At 41.1% G+C, this 22411-nt stretch overlaps 1 protein-coding gene and 1 long non-coding RNA gene across 2 annotated transcripts in view; one reads left to right on the forward strand and one right to left on the reverse strand.

Annotated features, from left to right (window-relative positions):
• Positions 1-307: 307 nt before the first annotated feature.
• Positions 308-21718, forward strand: LOC146436725 (uncharacterized). The gene is made up of 4 exons (XR_014852766.1): positions 308-2356; positions 6067-6195; positions 17060-17192; positions 21422-21718. It is a non-coding gene; the product is annotated as an uncharacterized LOC146436725 (long non-coding RNA).
• ABCC8 (ATP binding cassette subfamily C member 8) overlaps positions 4814-22411 on the reverse strand; it is a 72930-nt gene continuing 55332 nt past the window's right edge. The window contains exons 27-39 of the mRNA XM_085063232.1: positions 21196-21265; positions 20349-20506; positions 19089-19181; positions 15654-15756; positions 14224-14337; positions 13476-13596; positions 13188-13318; positions 12550-12628; positions 11621-11729; positions 10188-10291; positions 9240-9373; positions 7823-7885; positions 4814-5441 (exon numbers count right to left, since the gene is read on the reverse strand). Coding sequence (XP_084919358.1) covers positions 5304-5441; positions 7823-7885; positions 9240-9373; positions 10188-10291; positions 11621-11729; positions 12550-12628; positions 13188-13318; positions 13476-13596; positions 14224-14337; positions 15654-15756; positions 19089-19181; positions 20349-20506; positions 21196-21265 — 1417 coding nt within the window. The 3' untranslated portion in view covers positions 4814-5303. The remainder of the gene's footprint in view (positions 5442-7822; positions 7886-9239; positions 9374-10187; positions 10292-11620; positions 11730-12549; positions 12629-13187; positions 13319-13475; positions 13597-14223; positions 14338-15653; positions 15757-19088; positions 19182-20348; positions 20507-21195; positions 21266-22411) is intronic.

Genomic DNA, 22411 nt, shown 5'->3' on the forward strand with positions numbered 1-22411 from the left:
AAGCGTTTGATCCGGGAGGGATTTGCTGCCTGCCGTTAGCGGGGGATCCTTTGTGGGATGCCGCGGCTTCGGGTCGGGTGATTATTCCGTGGAATTGGGGGAGGAAAAAAAAGGTACCGGGCAATTTGAAAAAAAAGGGATTTGTAATAATAATAATAATAATAATAATAATAATAATAACAGTAATAACGACAATGATAGTAATTATAATAACAACAATAACAACAGCAAAAATTACTCATTGTAATATATTACTCATTGTAACATAAAGTATAATAACAAAAACAACCAAAACAATAATAATAACAACAATAACAACAATAATAATAGTACTGTACTGAAATTCATCTGCATGTCTTTCGGCAAGCAGGAGGAAAGCATTCCTCTGATAAATCAGGCAGGCAGCGGTAGGAAATTTGCTTGAAGAAGCTAAATCTAAGGATATAATGGTTAAATAGAAACCTGGACCTAAAGGGGCTCAATCCCACTTAAAATTTTGCTGGAGTTATTTAGAACAAACAAGAATTTTTATTTTTTTTCTGCACAGAGGAGAGCATGAAATGATGTGGGGTTTGGCAGCTCAGGAAAATGTTTACAATCCAAACAGCAGTAAAACTTGCAAAAAAAATGCCCCGGCTGCAAAGGGTTAACCCCCGGTGACATGAACTTCCAGACAGGCATCAAAATCCCGGGAAAAGGCAGCAAAGGAAGGCAGGAAGCTAGAACCTGTGCAGGACACTATGATGTCTCTGTGGGTATAAATACATTCATGGGCATGCCTATAAGGATATAGCCTCCTGACAAGATGCATTATTTAAAAACATTCTGATGTGGCTTCTCTGCTGTGTAAACAGCAATATTCTCATTGATGTGTTTACTTCCTCTGGTCTCAATATTTTGTTTCTATTTCAGTTTAGACACCAACATCGTGGAGTTCCTACAGCATCCCAGGATATCCTGGATAAGAGTTTTTCTTTAGAGCCAGTGGCTTTGTGATTATTTATTTTCTAATTGCATGTGTCCATGGACTTTCCCTTCAGCTTTGGCTCTAAGAGCTTTGGTACACACTGTAAACAGCTCTTGGCACTGATTCCCTGGGCAAGGCAATTGTCCAGTTGGTGTCTGGGAGTCAGCCAGTTGGGGTTTAAATTCACTTTCACCACCTACAGCTACTTAAAGCAGCCCACCTAGGGATTTTGGAATAGTAGTTTGAAGAAATCTCTCTGAGCAGTTGTTACAGGTCTTGTAATTAAATGTTTACTATTAGTTTAGACTATTTCTACTTTTAATGTGTGAATAGTGGCATGTCCTTGCAAACCTCATTACTTTTTGGAGGGGTCAGTTTCCCAGTACTCCATGATTTTTCTTCTTCTGGTTCATCATTCTTGCTGTTTTGATAAACAAAGCTGGAATAACAACAAGGTGCCCTGGGCACCTGGCTGCCAGGCCACTGAGCTGAGCCAAAGGTGTTCCCCCTTTCATGAAATCCCTTTGTCTGCTAGACTCTTTGTATGTGCTTGGTGTGAACATCACCTGCACCTACTTCCAGTTTGTTAACTACATGATCTATATGACAAGGTAATTTTTTTAAAAATGTGGGGTTTTTTCAAAAAATAAAAATATTTTTCTTTCTAAACATTAAAAGAAGAGAAAGCCCTACTCCCAAAGGGATGAAGTAAATTGAAGTTTCACTTGTCAAATGTGTAGTTCTGCAGCTGATGGCAGCTCTTATCTGCAGCATTGTGCAGTGAGCAAACACAGGCTGTACAACACCATGCAGCTTACAGGCAGCGTTTCACACCCTTGCAGACATGGCCATAGGGATTCAAGAGGCAGTCCTGACTTTTGTGCCTTTTTTCCTTACTATTTTCTATTCTAACTGTGGTCTCATTCTGTACCTTTTCCTCCAGAGGGCGGTACCTCCATAAATCCGGAATGGATAAAAACCTTTATGGGCAGGAGAAGGTTTTAAAGGAAAAGAGTGAATTGCTGCAGTGGCTGGTGCTGGGAACGACCCAGGGAGAGGTGCTTTATGAACACACCATGCTGCTCTCGGGAATCCTGAACTCTCTAGAGCAGTGCTTCCTCATTTCCACTTCTCTTCTGTCATTTGCCACTTAATTGTTTTTCTTCACCTCTGAGCACTTGGGGTAGCAAAGCAAGTGGCTTCTGCTGAAGAATTTCTAGAGCACAATAGAAAGAATCCCTGTCTTTATGGATCAAGTGACAGATACTTAAAAGAAAGGAGTGACAGATCTTCTGAGTGAGCCAACATATTTGTGTTAAGAGCTGCTGAACAAACTGGGCTCAGAGGAATGAACAATCCCACTCTGTAGTATTGAATCATGAGGGGTAAGTTCTTCCACCCACAAAATAGGTTCTACACTTCAAAACTCCACCCCAGTTTATCCTAATTTTAATGGCTATCAAATAAGATCTTATGATAACTGTCAAATTAAAATTCAACTGTTGCCATGTTATTACTCTGCCTTTAGAAGCCGATAAAGGCTTCAGAGGCCACACAGTGTTAGTCTAACAGAAATTAAGCCTCACAAATCACCTTGCAGTACAGGTAGGTAGCCAGAAAAAAACAGAGAACAGAGTTGGTTATGCAAAGCCATGGGGGAAGGCATGAGCAGGGCTGGGCAGAGGGCTGATGAAGCAGGCATGTTGTGTTTCCTGGCCACACTAAGACAAGGAAATAAACTCTATGAAGGTTTTTGTATAGTGAGAGCATTTATACAAAGGAAACAAAACACACTCTAGTTCCATCTCCATGGGCAGCCTATCCCCTTTGGGGCTGAGCTGAGTTCCATCCCAGGTGAGAACTGAAAGTCTGGCCTTGGCTGCTCCAGCACTGTCTTGCAGCCATTTCAGTGCAGCCCTTTGCTTAGTAATGCTTCACTGCCATACAAACACATTTGTGAGCCTGGTGCAGTAGTGACTCCTAGGCTGCCTAGCTCGTGGCAACAAAGTTTGTTTATTAACTTGGATAATGGCAGGGAGCCTCACACCACAGAATCGTGTTCTTGGGTGCTGCTTCTGGTCACTGGTGAAGCTCTTAACCCTTTGGAGTTAAGGGCAGGAACTCACTGGGACTTGGCCCCATATAAACCAGACCAGATAAAATGTGCTGAGGAAATGTCTTGTCTGAGTGGCAGCTAAGAGTCTCCCTGTTCAAACATATTGATTCAGCAGTGTGGTACCATTAAAAAGACGAGTAATTATTGGATATGAACAAACTCACCCCAGCCTCCTGCGATGCTGCTTTGTGAAATACAAGCCCCATTTAAAAGGGAAATGTATGACACTTGTACTTTGAGTTCTAATTTCTTAATACTGCAAGATAAGAGTACAGCCTCCTTAGCAATATGCTGTGTCCTTTCCTCCCCTGCATTCCCTTCTGGATAAGGTTGTCAGAAGCTTGTGGAATAGGAGTGAGTCCAAATTGCAGTGTCAAATCCCAGGCACTTAATTAAAAGCACATGAAACCTCACTTTGCTGCCTCTCTGCCCTTGCCATTAGGATCTAGGAGCTTCCACAGATGGCTGCAAAGCCTCTGCAGCATGAGGCTGAGGGATGTGGCAGAGTGGTGTTTCCCCAAGCCTTTCCAGGGTGAGATCCTGCCTCAGACCAGTCATGGGAAGCCAGGAGACAAGCACACACAGCAGAAACCTGCTCTGTGCCCTTCTGCTCCCACTTCTCCTTTCTTTGCCCTAATGGAAGCTTGCTGTCCCAGGGTGAGAACACACCAACATCTCTGCAGCCATTCTTTCTTGGACACTGTCCAGCAAACAATTCCCTGGAGGAGGAGAAAGCTCCTGACTGCCCATTTTCTCTCTCAAAGGGCAGTAGGCAATGACAGAGCTCATGCCTTTCATCTGCACAGCCATATCCTACCTCCTGACTTTTGCCTCTGTTCATTCCACACTCTCCTCTGGTGCCACTTACCTGCCCTTCATTCCTGCCCAAAAAACCAGGAGGCAGATGCTGCAAATACCCTGCTCTGGAACTGGGAACACCAACAGCAACAACAGTTCTTCATTTTCACTGGCTCTCTGCTGCAGTCTAGAAATAATGCCTTAAAATATCACATATCTCATGAGAACACTGAGGTGTCTTGTTCTATAAAATAAAGCCTGTAAAAACAGGTTCCAAGCTAACTGAGCAGGCTAAAGAGAGGAAAAAAAAAAGAAAAAAAGAAAAAAAGAGAATAGTTCTCCTATGTTATCAATCCTTCAAACAGGGGAAGTAACAAAAAAAAAAAAAGTATGTAAAGGCAAATTTGCTGAGAAAAGAATAATGGCAAAAAACTCATTGTAGCCTTCAGCTGGGTTATTGACATTCTAACCCAGTAATAGTGAAAAAATCATGGAATGACTGTCACAGGGCAGGGATAAGTAGCTGTCTAGCGAAATTAGGATAATTTCAGTGGTTAAAAATTATCTTAAGTATACAGAATTTATTGCTAAGGGTCACAGTAAATCTAGAAACAGCACGACAGTGGGTGAAATATGTGAAACTAGGAGATGAGTCAAGCTCTCGTGGCCCTGAGCTACAGTGAAAGGTTTAATACTGTTTATTTACCAAACCTGGAGGGATAATTTCCAGATGAATTGGTACATCAGCACTGGTCTGGAAACAGCGTACATTAGACACTGATACTTTATCAGAACCTGCCTCCTCTCAGCTTCTTCACAGTTTGGGAGGTAGTCTGCCTCCTCCTGCTTGGAACCTGTGTAATAGTATTCAACAGGCATAAAGATGGAATTAAAGGAGAGTCCCAGACACAACTCAGGCACTGTCAATAAACCACAGTATAAAAAACGTTTTATATATTTTATATTTAGATATTAAAGCTTTACAGAGTCAGTTGAGAGAGATACAAGCTTTTGAGAAATACCTTTGGTATATAATTTTTCCTTCTGCATTTAGTCAGTCATGAGCATTATCTACAGTAGGAATATGACACATAAAAAAATAACATGTTAATAAATGACAGGAGGGCTTGGAGAGTTACATAAAAACTCCATGCTGGTTATGTTTGATGTGTATCCTGTTGCATTTCACCCATGTAGGTGTTCTCAACTATATTTCACGATTCTTTGGCAGCAAATAAAAAGAAAAGTAGTTGCATACAAAAAAGTAAAGTACACAGATAATTCATTAATGCTTCAGATGGAAGAAATAGCTCATTTTATTAAAAAAGGAAAAGCTCAATTTATTATGAAATAATATTTATTTACAGGTATTTTACATTTTTAGAAAATAATAAAATTGTATTTTAAAATGCTTTATTTTTATTACTTATCTGCTTGTACAAAAGAAGCAAAGACACTGTCTTCTTGTTCTAGCAGAACCTCAGGCTTGTCGTATTCCAAAATAACCCCTCTCTTCATTACAATAACCAAATCTGAATTGAGGATTGTGTGCACACGGTGCTGAAAAACAAACAAACAAAATGCCAGGTCAGTGAGTCTATTCAGTACATTCCAGGGTAAGACACACTTCCACAAATTAATTTTCCTGTGAGGTTCAACTTTAAGGCTACTTATCCAACTTTTCATCCTAATTTCCTGAGCAAATACTGCAGATAAATATACAGAGTGAGAGCCAGGTGGATACTCAAGTACCTGAGAAGTGCACAGGTACTCCTGAGAGTTCCCACTGGAATGTCCCCAGCCCAGAGCCCTGCTAGCAAGTGCTGCCAAAAGAAGGCAGCCAGGCACAACAGGAACTGGGCAGCTGAGTGTGGTACTGCCTCTGGGAAGTTGGGAATTCTCCCAGTCCTGGATTACATCTGGCTCTGGGGTGGTTCCTGGTGTGCTTTGTCCATTTAGAAAGCTGATCTAGTCCGTTTTACAGGATTTGGGCCATGCCTTCTCTTCAGCTTTCATAATCATTTTGCATCCATATGCTTTGGAAAAGATTTTTCCATTCTTCCTCCCCACTGTATGAACAAGTACTCCCTCCTTTTGTATGCTCAGGGTCTTGTTGCTCAGAGTTTCATCTGATGCTTCATGATTTGACCTCTCTCACATATCCTTATATCGTCCTTCTGGGCAGAAGAGCCCCAGCCTGCTCAGCCTCTCCCCTTCAGGAGCAGCTCCAACATCTCCTGTGCCTCTCAACATTTTTGACTTGTGATGTGTTGTTCTGGGCATGAGGAGACTGGAATTACACACACTAATCAAGGTATGTGCAATCTATGGACTTGGACTTCAGCCTTCTTTTTTCTAATCTTTTTTGTTGATCCTTAACACCATCTTTCTATCCTAACTCAATAATTTCATAAATAAATAGCATGTATTGTTTCAATTTTTAACAAAAAATACAATTCTTCAGTAATTCCCATAATTCCTGTCAGATTCAATCTTGTTTGCTGCTTCTTTTAGCCTTCCCCCCCCCCCCCCAATTTATTTTTGGGTTTAGTGTTTTGAAAGCCCCTTCATATTGACAGATTTCCACTTTTTAATGTTAAGTGTAACTGCATGGAATTTTTTGTGTCTGCATTACCCCTTCAGGGATATTTAATGTCAGAATATTATGGCTGCTGTTACACAGTTGCTCTTCACCCATAAGGTTCCTAATCAAGTCTTGGGCACCCTCAGTAGCAAAAAAACTCCTGTTTTTCCTTCTGTGGCTTCCTAGCAAGGTGTTCCATAAAATAGTCACTGATGGCAGCCACAGATCTCACATCTTCTGCAGTTTCTGTGACATTTATCCAGTCCACAGGCAGGGGGAAGGACTAAAACATCACATTCCAGTTGAATTTACTGCCCTTGTCTGATCTCTTTCAGTATAACACAATCAGTGCTGCCATCCTGGTAACTGTGAGTAACATAGAAGATAATACAGAGCCAGTACTGTAACTCCTGCAACTCCTTCCTAAACAGCAATTAGGAATAAATGGCTTTCTCTGGGAAAAAAACCCACCAAAAACCAACACAAAACAAAAACACACCCCAAAACCAGCAACACAAACCCCCCAAAACCACTTCTCACCCCACCAAAACCCCATGTTATATTTCTACTACTGAACAAATTTTGAATACAAACACACCTATTGTAAACCACATTTGCAATTGGAACTAAAAACACTCAAAGTAAGTTTATTCCAAGATATTGTTCGTTTGAACTGTGCAGTTTAAAACTCACTAAGGGAGTCAAAGACTAATAAAGCTTTTTCAGCCTGTCCCCAAACAAACTGAAAAAGATAGATAAATGCAGAATGCAGTGCAACTCTGAATTTGCATGCAGAGAAATAAGGAAATCTCATGCTTATGATTCCTTTGCTTTTTTATAATGACACATTGGATGGATACCACAAGATAAATCAGGTTTTCTATTACACATATTTGCTAGGTGAAAATAAATGATGCTCAGAGATTCCTGAGCATAGATTTCTTGACTTGTGTTCAATTTTTAAATGTTAAGAAGCACACCGACTTCATTTCACCTCCCTGAAATATGTGTATTTACTTGTCCTTAGTTAAATGATTATTTTAGCTTGATGAAACTTATATTTCACAGCAGTCCAAGTATATGGTATTTTAATTTAGCCTAAAATGGGTAGCAGAAGATAGACAGCACACTTAGATTATGTACCTCTACAGGCAATCTGACTTAGCCTCATGCAACACATAGAAGAAGCTACTGTTACGAATTTAAGAAATTAAAAAATAAAAAAGAAACTTTACATTTAAACACCACTTAGAGATGAATGGCCTAACTAATAAATCTATTAAGATTGACAAGAAGTGACTAATGGGGCATTTCTGACCCTTGCTTGCATCAGAAGGGCAGCAGGGACTGTACTTACTGCTATTGTAACCACAGTGCGGTCAGCAAACGCAGTCATGACCACCTTCTGGAGAATGTTCTCCTGGGGAAGGAAAAACATTAGGTGCTTTTCAAACAACCAGAAGTTGCATGACAGGCAAAGACACTAAGAAGGCTTAAGTAACCACTGACTATTCCACGCTTTTATTTATCCTCCACTGAAGAAATAAAAAATTAGCTCCATGTCCAAACTAAGCCAGAGCCTGGTTTCTCCTGCCATTCCCACTGCTTGCTCCTGCCACTCCCCCTGCCTGTGGGGTTCAGCAGACACCAGAGCTGTGCTCTGGCCCCAGATTCCTGCTGTCCTGACCTCAGATTTACAGTGAGGAAACCCCAGGTGGATATAGCTGGTGCTGCCAGGCTGGCTGTGCCGGCGCCTCTGCGGCGTGTCCTTCACCCCACTGCAGGGCCTGGAATGTTCCAGCACAATGGGGACAGCTAACACCAAGGGGTGGCAGGGACAAGCCAGGGACTGGGCTGTACCTGGCCTGTTCAACAGTGGAGATGATATTTAAGATGGCCTTAGCACACATAGCTCTCACTCAACAAGTACTCATCCTTTGCTATTTAGGAGATGCGTTGCTGCATTCCAAACTGCCTGGAAGTGTCACAAGCACAGATACCTTCATCTGCTATTATCTGCTCTTTAGATAAGTATTTCAGAGGAGGAAATCCAGCCTCAACACAGCAAAATCCAAAATATGTTTTAACTGGACTGTGTGTACTACGGTTCCATACCTTACTGAAGCTGAGCTCACTAACATTTTACTGAAACAAAAACTGTAGTTGTTGTAACAAACCCCTCCAATTATGTTCTTTACTTACAGCAGAAAGAAGACTGAAATATTTCCTGTAACAACATAATAGTTGAAAATAAAAATTCTAAGAATGTACTATTCTCTTTGGCTCCCAGTCACTGCACTACTACTGAGTGCTTTAACATCTGCCTAGAAATTCCAGGCAATTAATGCAATAATCCAGTACATCTTTTCTATTTCTCTGTTTATTTCCTTGACTCTACTTTCAAGCCTTCCAACTTCCATACTTGTCCTGTCTACCATGCTGGGGTAACTTGTCACTTGCCAGTTCACCTTTCACTGACCATCCCAAGCTTTGTTTAACTTCAGCCAATGTTTAACTTTAGCCAATTAAAATAACACGCTTCATTTTCATAATGCAATCAGTTCTGGAATAGCTATTAAACCCCTGATAAAAATGGTTTAAAAAATGGTTAGATTTGTTAGCAATGACACACAACTACCTGAGCTTATAAATAAGTCTGCACTAAATATGGTGTAAGCATACTACAGAATAGACAGAATTGCTTTCCACATTTTTCTTCACCTATCAGTTGTCTCCCCCTCAAGGAACAGAAATCAGAAGCACTTCAAACTCACTGTTGCCATGTCAATAGATGCTGTGGCTTCATCCATGATGAAGATGCTCGTCTTCCTCACAAAAGCCCTTGCCAGGCAGAACAGCTGCCTCTGGCCCTGGCTGAAGTTTTCACCCCCTTCTGTGACTATTGCATCTGGAAGTGATACAGCAAAAGCAGAATTTATGGGGGGAGTGGGTATGAGAAGGTCAGATCAGAATAGAGCATATGCTTGGAACACTGTGTCTCACTTCCAGCATAAAGTAATATTTCCTAGGCCCACAGCTGCTGGTGACACATTTTTGCCTGCTTATTTCCAGTGCTCAAAACAAGCAGTACTTTTGTCTCACGATATTCTCTGTATCTGTTAGACATCAAAGGAGTAAGGATGTTCAAGGGGAGTTTCTCTGAAATGAAACACATGCAGTCTAGCACACTGCACCCCCAATCAAAGCTGCACCCATGATTTCTTTACCCTAAGGTTGTCTAACTTATCATTTTAAGGGGGTTTATTGGTGGGTTTTTATTAGGTTTGTGTTAGGTGTTTGCTGGGGGTTTTTTGGTTTTTTTTCTGCATGGCCAAATGATTCACACCTTGAAGCTTTAGAAATCTTCCTCCCTGGACGTGACGATTGGCAAATACAAAAGAATGTGTTCTAGATAACGCCTGACTGGTTGACACTTCATTTGAATTCACAAGACCCATAAACCTCAGTGCTTCATAAAAAAGACATACTGAAATAAAATAATTTTAGCATTGATTTGAAAAGAAAGAGGTTTCTGCCCCACAGGTACAGTTGGTAAAGGAGTTATACAGGTATTAGACCTTTGCCTGCAGGAAAGGGAAACTTCTTGTCACCTTCCATGAACTTAAAAAGTTTTCTTCATCAAATACCCTTTTAATAAGCAAGTGTGAAACAGGAATAGTGTGAATGCTGGAAACAATAGTCTCCAAAAGAAGTCTCATTACCTAGACCCCCAGGCAGTGCCTTCACCACATGCTTGAGCTGTGCTATTTCCAGGGCTTCCCAGAGCATGCTGTCAGTGCACTTCTTCTCAGGGTCCAAGTTAAACCTACATCGTGGGTAATACAAGAATGTCAGTCAACAGAAACTGCTGCAATGGATTTCTTCGTTTGGTGTGCTTAGAAACAAACCTGCAGATAATCAGAATCATATGCTGAAGATCTGAGCCTGATTCTGATCTATCTTTGGTATAAATCCACTGAATTTTTCACTTAGTCAATGTTTATGCCAATGTGATTGAGAAGAAAATTTGACTCTTTCAATTGGGCAGAAAAGGAAAAGCTTCATGTTTTACAGCTATCATTACAGTTTTAGAATTTATTTTGTTCTGAATAAATGAAAGAAATTCTCATGTTTTACTAGGAAAAGCTGTAACTATACTCTGTTTAAATTAACATTCTATTTTAACAAAGACCAAAATTCTACCCTCTCTCCTTACAAATTCAATGACTCTTTGTTCTGCACTGCTATAAAAACGTTAACAGATTAATCAAGCTTCATACTGCATTATGAAATTCAAGTCTCCACTGCAACTGAAAAAGTCATGGATTTATAAAGAGAGGAACATTATTTTAGCTTGCTGTGGCCCAGAAGTGACAGCAACAAATGTGAACTCATATCATATTACACTAGCATATAAAATGACAAGAAAAGATTCAATGGTGCATAACTATTTTTACGTTTTACTCCTGCTGTATGAGTTGTGAAGAACTGATGCTGGCCTAAATACATTTTTTAATAGATTAATTAATAAAACAAAGGAATACAATCACATCATCTTTTGTTGTGAATGAATCATGCTCTATTCAGGCACATCCAGCACACCACAGAAGCCTATACCATTTTCAGAGAATTCCAATGACTTATGTAGAAACTAAAACTGCAGGTGATGTAACTATGCACTGAGGAGTGTACTGCTCCTTCCCAAGGTAAATGGGAAGGGACAGTGCCGTGGACATAGGGAAAGGCATTTGTTGGAAACTAATTTTTGCCATAGTTTCTACTGCATCATCTTTTCAGAGGTAGGAGAAAGAAGGTTTCAAGAAATGCTGAGTGGTTATGGGCATTTGATCAGTGAGCTAAACTGATTACTGGATCCTGGAGGAATAAATAGTGGCTTTCCCTATTTCCCAGGCATGGTATGTCTTCTGCCAACAGTGTCCTGTCCAGGCTCAGGCACTGGGAAAGGATAGTCTGGCAGGGGTGAGTTAAAAGCACAGACAGAAGGCAGTGATCCTCCCTATTTCAGCTGACAAGACTGGAATTGAACAGCTTGGTATAAAAATCATTATATAGTACAATTATAATATATAATTAATATTCTATGACATATAAGCAATTACATGTTTTTTATTTATTGCTGGCGCTTAATACTTACCGGATTGTTCCACTGAATAGAATAGGATCTTGGAGAATGATTGACAGCCTGGACCTCAACGTCTGTAAGGGGAGCTTAGCAATATCTATGCCATCAATGATAATCCTCCCTATTGAAAAGAAAGGGGACAGTGTGTTTATTGTGCCACACAGCTGCTGGCAAAGACATGGCTCACTTCCAGGCTGAAATGCAGTACAGCAAGAGCAGGCCTTGTCTCATATGCCCTCTTCTTCACTGAAAAAACACGCTTTGACTAAAAAGCAAGCACAGCTTTCTTGAGTCTAAGCTCAGCTGGAAAGCACACAGAGCATACTTGAGTATGTTATGAATGATCAGACACACTATTTAACTGCTTTTAACTGTACTGGTCAATATGTGCATATTGACAAAGACAAATGACTGTTGAGCACTATGAAATTTTATCTGAGTACAACTGTCTGGCTCTGCACAGGGGCTCTGGGGTTGATATGGCTGGGAAACAGGCTGACATCTTTTTGAGATGTACTCCACGAGGCACATGGACACAGCACACAGAGCAGGAAACACGGCAGGAAATTCCAGGGCAGCAGGCCAAGCTGCAATCCCCAATTGCTGAGTTTTCTGGGCCTTGTGGATCCCATCTGTGCCTCGAGCGCAGATCCTTCCTTACACTTGAACACCTTGCCCTTTTATGCTTTGCCCCTACTGCTGTGATTTAACAGCATAAAAGTCTGTCTGTCACTCTTGGACTGTTGCTTCCATCAAGCAGAATTTTTATTGATCTGGTTTAAGAATGGCACAGCTGCTAGGTGACAGATGATATCAGATTTAAACAGGGCCAGTGTGTCCTGCAGATTTGAAAATCACACTGCAGAGCTGCTGCTAAGGAAAAGACTACCAAAGAACCTTCAGAAGCTAAACTTGACTAACACACAAAAGTGTTATCTTACCCTCAAAAGTGTCAACCATTCTGAAAAATGCAAGAGAGAAGGAGGATTTTCCACTGCCTGTTCGGCCGCAGATCCCAATCTGTGACACAGAAAGCAGAAGAACATCAAGCAATGGAAGCACTGGAAATGGATAACATCTGCACTTGACACTTCAGATGAGAGGGTGGAGGAGCTGCTCTGATTCACATGATGCCCTTCTCCTGACTGATTAGTCAAGCTGAACCAGCTGTAACACAATCACTGTGTTCACTTTTTGCCTTTTAGGGGTCTGAGCATTTAAGGACAAATCAAGGCCAGTCCTATAACAGGAGCAATAGGAGAGTGCTAATGATGGGAGTAAAGGCAAGAGAGCCACATGAGAAGGATGAAAAGTAGGTCTAGCACAGTAAGGGCTCGTTGTCACTTCTTTTGGCACTGTGTGCTGACAGGAGGGCACTGGAATATTGGGAGAAGTGTTATCTTACTAAACAAACCAAGCTAAGAATCCCCCAGACTCATTTCCAGGGCACTACGTTCTCTGAGAGAAAAAAAGAGTATCTGTAATTCAGTCATCAAAACATTCTGTGATACGTTTTGTTTTAATTCTGATTTATGTGATGTGCTGAAGAGCTTCTGAGAACTACTGCAGTTGTTTTTACCTTTTGTCCCGGTGAGATGTGGGCATTGACATGCTTTAGTACTGGCTTTAGGTTGCTGTCGTATCGGACACTGAGGTTCTGGATTTGGATCTCCCCTCTGTCTGGCCAGTTCTGGGGAATCTGTGAGGAAGCTGTACCAGGAGCACAGGGGGAGAAAACCAAAATCAACCTCTTGTAACAAATTAATTGGTTCATTAGGTGATTTACTGCATTTTTCATGGCAATACACTGCAAAATCATTAAAATTCCAGCAAGCTCTTTCTGCATGCTGCACAAAACTGCACTTACAAAGGAGCCCTTCGTAATTCTCAGCTTCTGTTTTGAGAAGGCCATTGATTCTTTTCACTGCCCCCAGCTGGATCTCCATGTCAGCCAGGTTACGAACCATCCAGTTCAGGTAGTTAGACACCTGATGTAAAGCAAATACATGACTGAGTCCCAGATTTTTAGCAGTCTGCATCATTTGACCAGCATGCAGTTTATATTCCTACACAAGAACGCCTCAGTAAGTGGAAGTTGTGAACAAACTGGATGGCACAACACCAACAGAGAGGCAACAATGACAAAAGGTTAAATTTCCTAACTGCAGTGCACAGATACTTTGATACTATGGAGATCTGATCTACACCAACTGAAAAGAGGGTGGGGGAACAATAAAGACAGGTGAAAAGACAGAATTTTGGTAACTTAAGTCTGGACAATCTAGAATGATGTGCCAGGGCAAAATTACAACTGATGCACTGAAAATGTATTCTTCACAATGCAAGACAATATAAAAAATTAGGATGCAGCTTGTCCATGTTTTGTTGACATATTTGAACTAACACCTCGATGAGATTTGATCTCAGAGCTGAAGAAAGCATACACTCAAATATGTCAACCATCAAACGTGAACTGAAGTAAACACATGGTTTCAGTGATGTTACAGTACCCACTAGAGATGTACAGACACCTTCAATCTTCCTGTTCATCTTTGTGCCCTGAAGAATTACAAAAAAATGTTTGGGAGAGACAGAAAGGATCCCGAGATTCTTACCATAAGAGCATAGGTTAGTCCCAAGCCTACAAGTCCTGAAGTGAGTTTATTATACAGGCAACTGGTAATAGAAGTGACAGCTGCTATGAGTACCACACATGCTCCAATGTACTCCTGAAGGGACATGAATAAGCTCCATCATTATAAGTCTACAAAGGATTAAAACGTTCTCACAACTTTGCAAACCAAATAACAAACCCATTGCACAGTTTGAAATACAGGCAGAAAACCCCATGGAACTCCACAGAGACCCTGCCTAGGGACCCATTCTCACTGCTTTTAGTAGGGCTGTGCTGGGGAAGTCGACACAGATATTTTAAGCATGTAATGGAGGTGGCTGAAACCATGCAGCTGATGTTACCTGGGACAGGAGGGAAGTGCTCATGCATCCCATCCCTGTGGCTGATGATGAACTGCTGGGAGGCTCTGCTGTTGCTGCTGAGTTCCTACCATCCATAATTGTCCAAACAAGCCTTTCTTGCCCAGCACACACCTATTACCTTAAGGGGCTTTTTCTGCTTTAATTTAAATCATTGGTGATTTGACTTCCCACAGATAATTGAGTAAAATTGTGTAACAGACTAGAAAACAAACTCTGTAGGAGGGAAATTGTCATTTGTCTATGTTTGAACTGTTTAGTGATACGGGCATTGACCAGAATTAAGGACTTCAGGTGGTCTAGGCCTGAATATATAAAAGGGTAGTAATATTTTATTTAAATCATACCCAATATTGAACTAAAGTAACAAAAGGTACCAGTCAAAAAGGAGTAAAAAATGGAGCTATAGAGTGTGACATGAAAGATGGATTAACATACATTTAGCACATCTAAAGTTACCAGAACAGGAGTACTACACCTGCATAAAAAAATCTGATACAACATCCCACAACAGAAAATTCCTTGGTTTGCTTCCTAGGGAATTATTTTTAATAAACCATTCCTCATGCCAGGCCACTTTACTGAGCAGAAAACGGGTCATTGAATATCCTTGGTGTTCTTCAGATAACCCCAAAACAGACAAACTTATCTACATCATTCTGCTGATTAGAAGAATTTCCAAGATGGTGAAATATTCCTAGGCAGCCACAAGGCCTGCTGACCCTGACTGCCACAGTACCACATAACATCCTGGCTGGCAGCACAGCTCCACTAGCTCTGGTCACTCTTCACACACAGAGGGGCCAATGTGACCCATGAAAACTATTCCTGTCTTGGAAAAACAGCTGCAGGCTGTGGGGAAAATTCATCCTCCATTCAGTGTCCTGGATGGGTTGGGCATATGCTCATTACAGCCAGAGAGACACAGAGGGCAAAGGTAGAGCTTTGAGATGAGGGTGGAAAACCGTTGGATGCCTCATCAGATTACTTGGAACAAAGTCAAAAACTCCTTGTGTATACATAATGATAACAATAATAATAATGTACTTGCCATGCGGACTTCCAGCCAGCGATTGGCAGCTGTGAGGAAAAGGGAGGCAATGTTGTTGGAATCTGTGTATTCAAGAAGTTTTTGTCGGAATTTGGCTTCATACCTGAAGAAAAGAAAAAGGAAGAAAGCAAGAAGAGAGGAGAGGGGAAGAAAAAAAAGGAGTCAGGCCTTGGGGCCTCAGAAAAACAAAACGTAAAATTTAATTTCTGGGGTATGTGCTTATGGACAGCTTGACACAGGGTATAAACCAGCCTATCAATAGTTCAGTGTGACATCAGTTGTAGTCTTGTATTAGACACAGGCAAACTGAATTTGTGCAGCATCTTAAGAAGTAATTTATGGCTATTACTGTATTGAAACTCAGAGGCCTGAAGATGTCGTTTTAGCACCCAAATCTTGCCTTTTCCCCTCCTTTATTGCATGATCAAGTTTAACAAACTTGATCTTCCCCTTTGAAACTTCAGCTTATACTTAAGCTACTGTGGATGTAACAAGCACTGCATATTTACCCACTCAGCTCTCCTTTTACTGATGTAAGAGAGTGCCTATGTATGAAGTAGCTGGCTTACAGAAGCTTCCAAATTTGTTCACTGCAGAGCACCTTAATCCTTCTTCTGACTACAGTAAAATAATGACTTTACATAAAAAGTTTATGATTTCGAGAAAAAGAAAGAACTCAGCTGTCCCCAACTTTGCCATGTTAGACAGAAGTGACATGTCTGCTGTGTGCAGTGGGGAAACATGGAATGGCTTGGATTGGAAGGGACCTTAAAGATCATCTCTTTCCAACCCCCTGCCATGGGCAGAGACACCTTCCACCAGGCCAGGCTGCTCAGAGTTCCATCCAACCTGGCTTAAACACTTCCAGGGATGGGGCATCCACAGCTTCTCTGGGAAACCTGTGCCAGTGCCTCACCACCCTTACAGTAAAGGGTTTTTTCCTACCTAGCACCTCATCTGAAGCTATTCTCTTTCAGTCTGAAGCTGTTCCCCTTGTCCTGTCACTCCCTGCCCTTGTAAATAGTATCTCTCATCTTTCTCATAGGCTCCTCTCAGGTACTGCAAGGCCACAATTAAGTCACCCTGAAATCTTCTCTTTTCCAGGCTGAACAATCCCAACTCTCTCAGCCCTTCCTCGTTGGAGAGCTGCTCCATCTCTCTAACTGGTACCTCCTCTGGACTCACTCCAACAGGTCCCTTCCTGTGCTAGGGACCCCAGAGCTGGATGCAGCATCCAGGTGGAGTCTCAGCAGAGGCAGAATCCTCTCCCTGCCCTGCTGGTCACACTGCTTTGGCTGCAGCCCATGCTCTGGGCTGGCTGTGAGCATGTTGGTGTGTTTGCACAGCAGAATGGTTGATTCTGAAGACAGGCATTGGTGTCACCATGTCACCCTTCCTTTCCTCAGGGCTCATTGCCCTTGGCATCCCACCATTCAGATGTGGCTGTGCTGCTTCTGGAACCAATTCAGTCACGTGTAACCTTCCTATCTCCGTACCATGAGGAATTGTGTGACGCAGATACGCCTCAGAGAATGCGAGGTATGCATCATGAGTCAGTCATGCATATGCACGTGGAACAGGGATGCAAAGTTACCACTGTTGCTGGAGTGATGCAAAAATATCAGGATTTCTCTCCAGAAAGTGTCCCCAGATTACCAGGCCTCTCAGAATACAGACCAGTCTTCGCAGAAGCCTTCGCATCTATATTTTGCTGATTGTTTAACACTAAGGCTATCTGAAGCATCAAAATAAAGTATAAATCAGGTCAGGGCATCTGCTGAAGCTGCATTTGTAGCTGTAGCTGTCTTTCTGATCCCCTCCAGATTTTATGTACATTTCTTTCCATATGCATTCTGAGAAAATGCAGGACGGAGAGTAACCAAGGGTAAGGACACTTCAGGAACAACTGGCACCTTCTAACAGAATGGATTCCTGAATTAGCGTTATTTTTAGGGATGCTCATGCTAGCCAGTCTAAACTCCACTCCTGCTAATATGTTAGGCAGCTGAAAAGCTACACAGTCCTAAAAATAACTGGGTTAGCAGCTGATGCAGGAGGCTGGCAGACAGATGGAACACAGAACTTACTGAACACACACGGCTGGCTGGGTCAGAGACACATCACTGACTGCAGGGTTTAAGAAAAAGGAGGCACCAAACACGATTCTTTGACAGAGGAATTCATTCCAAACTGACAGGAAGAATCAAGAGGGAGTAGTGCTCTGACAGACTGAAAATATTAGCTAGATGGCATTGAATATTGCTTTCTGTATCAACACCAGAAAATATACAGCCACAATGCTTCAAAGATCCTCTTGATCAAGTAGAATAGATGGATGAGAAAAACAGAAATGAAAAAGGAAATTGATTTTCCTAAAAATTGAATGTAGACATAACTACAAACTGTAGAACACTGTTGGAACTTAATGAATTAAATATTCCATAAGAGTAATTAATAATGGAAAACATTATGCTGTTCTAGCACTGTTGGGTAAGTTACCTTCAGTCCAAAAGAAACAAACTCTTAAATTGGTTGTTCTTTCACTGAGCTATTTATAACCTATTTAAAATAGTTTAAGTTACTTCGTGCATTACTTCTATTATGAAATTACAGTTATAGGCTGGAGGAATAAATAAACACTACTGTTTCAAGGATAGAAGGATAACAGTAATAAAGAACTGACAAAATGCATAGACATCACCTAGATGAGAATCTAGTGGAAAAGTTGACCATGTTTGAGTCAACTGGGAGAAGACAAGAATAGCCCTAGTGCAGGGAAAGCAGCTGGTAAGCTCAGCAGTGGTTTTATTGGTACCTCTGAGGTATCAGCATGACTGCCAGTTTTCTAACCCAGATACACAACCCAGGCATGTTATCAGGTATTCCTGGGAGCTTATGTGGATGGAAAAACAAACCAAAATAGGCAAGGAAACACTTTGTCTCCAGCTTGTGTATTTCCAAAATCAGTGTAGACACTCACATTTTCAGCTGGCTACCTCATAAATAGCACAGGGTGCTACTGTACCCTCTGAAGTCACCAGAATGCACAATTTATTTTACCAGGACATCAAAACAGATTAGCCTGTACCAAGTTGGAGCATATCAGTTCTGTCATGGAAACTGTCCAAGCCCATTGTCTGCCACACCACACACTGTGGCAATTGCAGGCTAATTTAGCTTCTTAAATCACATTTGCCCTCAAGTTCTTTTTTCAGGTTGCACACAAGTGTCTGGACAGCAGCCCCAGGGCAGATGATCCACATGACTTTGTTTTTTTACAGTGACTCTTTTACATGCAAAATGCTTAAAATTCATCAATGTTTGGAGTTCTCCCTTACTCACATTTTGGGGACTCTGGATTTCCCAGGCAGAACAGTATAAGCAATAACAATACCTCACTTTTAAATACCTTTGTTTCTCAAAAAACCACTATACCTGAAGGCTCGGATGGTAGTAAGACCTTCAACAGTCTCTGAAAAATGGGAGAGTAATGGTAGCTGAGTGCTGTCATCCAGCTGCTGCAGGTCCCTGGAGAGAGTTATGAAAAGAATTTTGTAAAAAGCCAGTTTTGTTGTGCAGTTATTCTCTTGAACCAAGCCCAGGGAGTGAAAAGGAATAGCATCACAATAGTCATATACATAAGGTTCAGACAGATTGCAAAGCAGTTCTGCAGGGGAATTAATTCCCCAGGAGGACTTCTTTTAGCATTTAACTAGCTGGAGTTCTGAATCGATCTTTTCACTGCTTTCCCTCCTTTCTCCTACATTCTTATTTCTTGTTCTCAATTTTTTATTGATTTAAACACCATTCTGTCTCTGTACTGATAGACTTGATTGAATATAAATTTAATGGAATGCTGCAATCAGATCTCAAGTTAAGCAGAAGACAAAATGCAGATAACAGCACAGTTGGCTTCTCACTGAGCCAACAGTATCTCATACCCTCAGTAAATGAGAGTCTGCACTCATCATTAGGTTGCACTTCTCAATGTCATATTTAGTAGTCATATCAGTAAAAGCACATTTAGGGTGAAATCTATTTAGTCTCAATTTCTTTCAGCAGGAAGTAAATTGGTTGCAGACTCCCTGTCAATCTGTGCACACTTGAGGGAACATGCAGATTTTTGCATTGCTGCAAACATTTCACAAGGGGGAAGCTCTATCACCTTAGAAGGATGGGTCTCAGACATGGTTAAAATTTTGCATCTTTTTAAAAACTAGAAGGCACCCAGAACAGGAGAGGATGCTCGTGCACACTGGGTCCTCAATGGTCAGCAGTATCACCATGGTTATAATGCATTCTGCAGCATCTCCTGGACTTCACATATTTCCACTTCCCCCCGGACAGGCAGACTTCAGTTTCCCTGTCACCACATTTTCTTGGACATACCCAGCACACAGCCCTTGGGGAGGACAGAATGGAGTTGGTTTTACTGTGTCCTGTGAACTGCAAAACCCTTTGACCATGCACAAAAACCCTGCTCATGCCTCCAAGTTCTGCTTGAAGAGCTGCCAACAGAGGCCCTTCTACAACGACCCATTTCCACTGTGGTGGGTTTGTCCCAATTTCAGACAGCAACACAGCCCTGACAGGACTGAATTTTAACAAAAAGCTCCCTGCACTGCAATCCTGCACTGCAGGGGATGTTTCCTTTGCCAGAATGATCACCAGAATGATGCCAGGCTGTGCTCTTACCGGGATGCCACTCGGAAGTACTTCTGGATGAAGTAGCACATGATTGCCAGGGGAACCAGGGCGATGAGGAACATGGGTGTGACATATGAGATCACAGCCAGGGCAGACACACACAGCAAGGTGGAACGGCTCAAGCACTCCAGGGTAGCTGGAATGTGCTGTACAGAGACAAAAAAGGACACAGAGTCTTCCATAACATGCCAGGTTGCTTCAGTTTCCTTTCTCCTGGTTATACAAGGAATAAAATTTGTGAGGATTTGAAGCAGTGAGCAGACAGGTCTGGTCTTGGATTTAGTGCTGGGTTTTGGGGATATCTGAGGGGATTTCTGTGGGGCTGCTTCATGTCTGCATTGTGGAGCACAATCCTCATTGCTCCATCATCCTCTTGTTTCAGAGGATTACAGATGGGATGCAATAAATGATTTTAGCATCAGCATAAATCCTATGAACTGGCAGTGCAGTCTGGGGTAAATAATGATGATTTGAATTTCAGTCATTTCTATTCTGGGCAATAGCATTTACCTTTTTCTCATTTTCTTTGCTCAAATGAATATTTGTTTACCCACTTACAAAAGAAAAGCAGATACTCTTTAATTTGGGGATATCATTACTGATCTAATTTTGCCTCCTTTTTCTATACAGGACATTTTAGCAAAATAAATGTTTTCTCACTATGCGTTTAAGATGAGGAACTCATTGGGAACTGAGAAACTCACGATGCAAATTGATATAGTTAAAACTACAGTTCATCTGTAAGCTTCATCTGGATAAATCTGTAATAAATGAAACCCCACTTTTTCAGATTAAGATGGGATAATTTAGGAGTTCAAAAACGTTTCATCAGTACCTGGTCGATGGTATTGCAGTCAGCTGAAAATCTGTTCAATATACTTCCCAGAGGTGTTGTTTCAAAAAACCTAAAATGGGCCACGGAATGGCAAAGTTTATTTTACTGATATTAGTATTGATTCATTTTATTATTTTGTCCTACCTAAAGTACCTTACTAGGTACTATATCCCAGAAACAAACAAATAAATTGACAGCCACCATAAAATTTGTCATTTTTTCCCAGTAACTGTGGCTTTCCAATTAAATGGAAATCTCTTGGATGTACAACCACAAGCATGAACCTACAACCACAAAGAAACCTACAACTGCAAGCATGTCCTCAGCTCCCTCTACTGCCTAAGCCATGGACATCACATGATTATACTTGAAAAAATCCTTTCAGATTTTAATTTAAGCATATTTCAATTCATTAAAAATTTTTAAGAGTTAAATTGCCAAGCCTTGCATCTTTCTGGGAACAGAAAACTGTAACAAGAACAAGTGTTGGAATAATATATTAAAAGACATTTAGATATGCAAAGTGCAAACTATGTTATTGCTCTGCAACTTTTAGCTGTTCCATAACTCATGTGAAATCTAATTTTATCTTGGGGAAAAAAAAAAACCAACCTAAAAAAAGCATCTGATGTTTTCCATGTTTGTGATTTCTCCATGATTTCTGGGTCAAATACAGTCAGCTTAAAAATAAGGCTTTTTTTCCTAGAGCTGCAGATTTGAATCAAGCTACACCTTTCCTTTCATGCACAGGGAAAAAATCTTATGGGGGACAACCAAGGGCTTTGCTGGAACAAAGTACATCCCAGTGTACTCTAACGATGCCTGTAATGACACTTGTCTGAGCTCATTGCTTCTCCTAGACTTGCATAATTACGACCTGACAGTAAGTATTTCCAGTGATTAAGATGATGAAGCATGCTATGAATTATCTGTGCAACATATTGATCAATAATTGTGTTTTCTCCCTAATTAAAAACAGCAAAGAGAAATTAAACATGCAAGCAAGTAAATCTCTGAAGTCACAGCTGGGCAGGAGAGGCATTTGACTCATGTCTAGAACTCAAGCAGCCTGGGTACCATTTTCAAAAACTACTCAGAAATTTAACACCTGGTGATTTTTCAATGATATCTTAAAATACATGTGATGTACAGTCACTTCTTAATAAAAATTGCACTTAGGAGACTGTCTTAAAGTAAAGAAAACAAAATTATGACT

Source organism: Lichenostomus cassidix, chromosome 5 (genome assembly GCF_008360975.1).
Source record: "Lichenostomus cassidix isolate B80296 chromosome 5, HeHo_3.0, whole genome shotgun sequence".
Lineage (NCBI taxonomy): Eukaryota > Metazoa > Chordata > Aves > Passeriformes > Meliphagidae > Lichenostomus > Lichenostomus cassidix.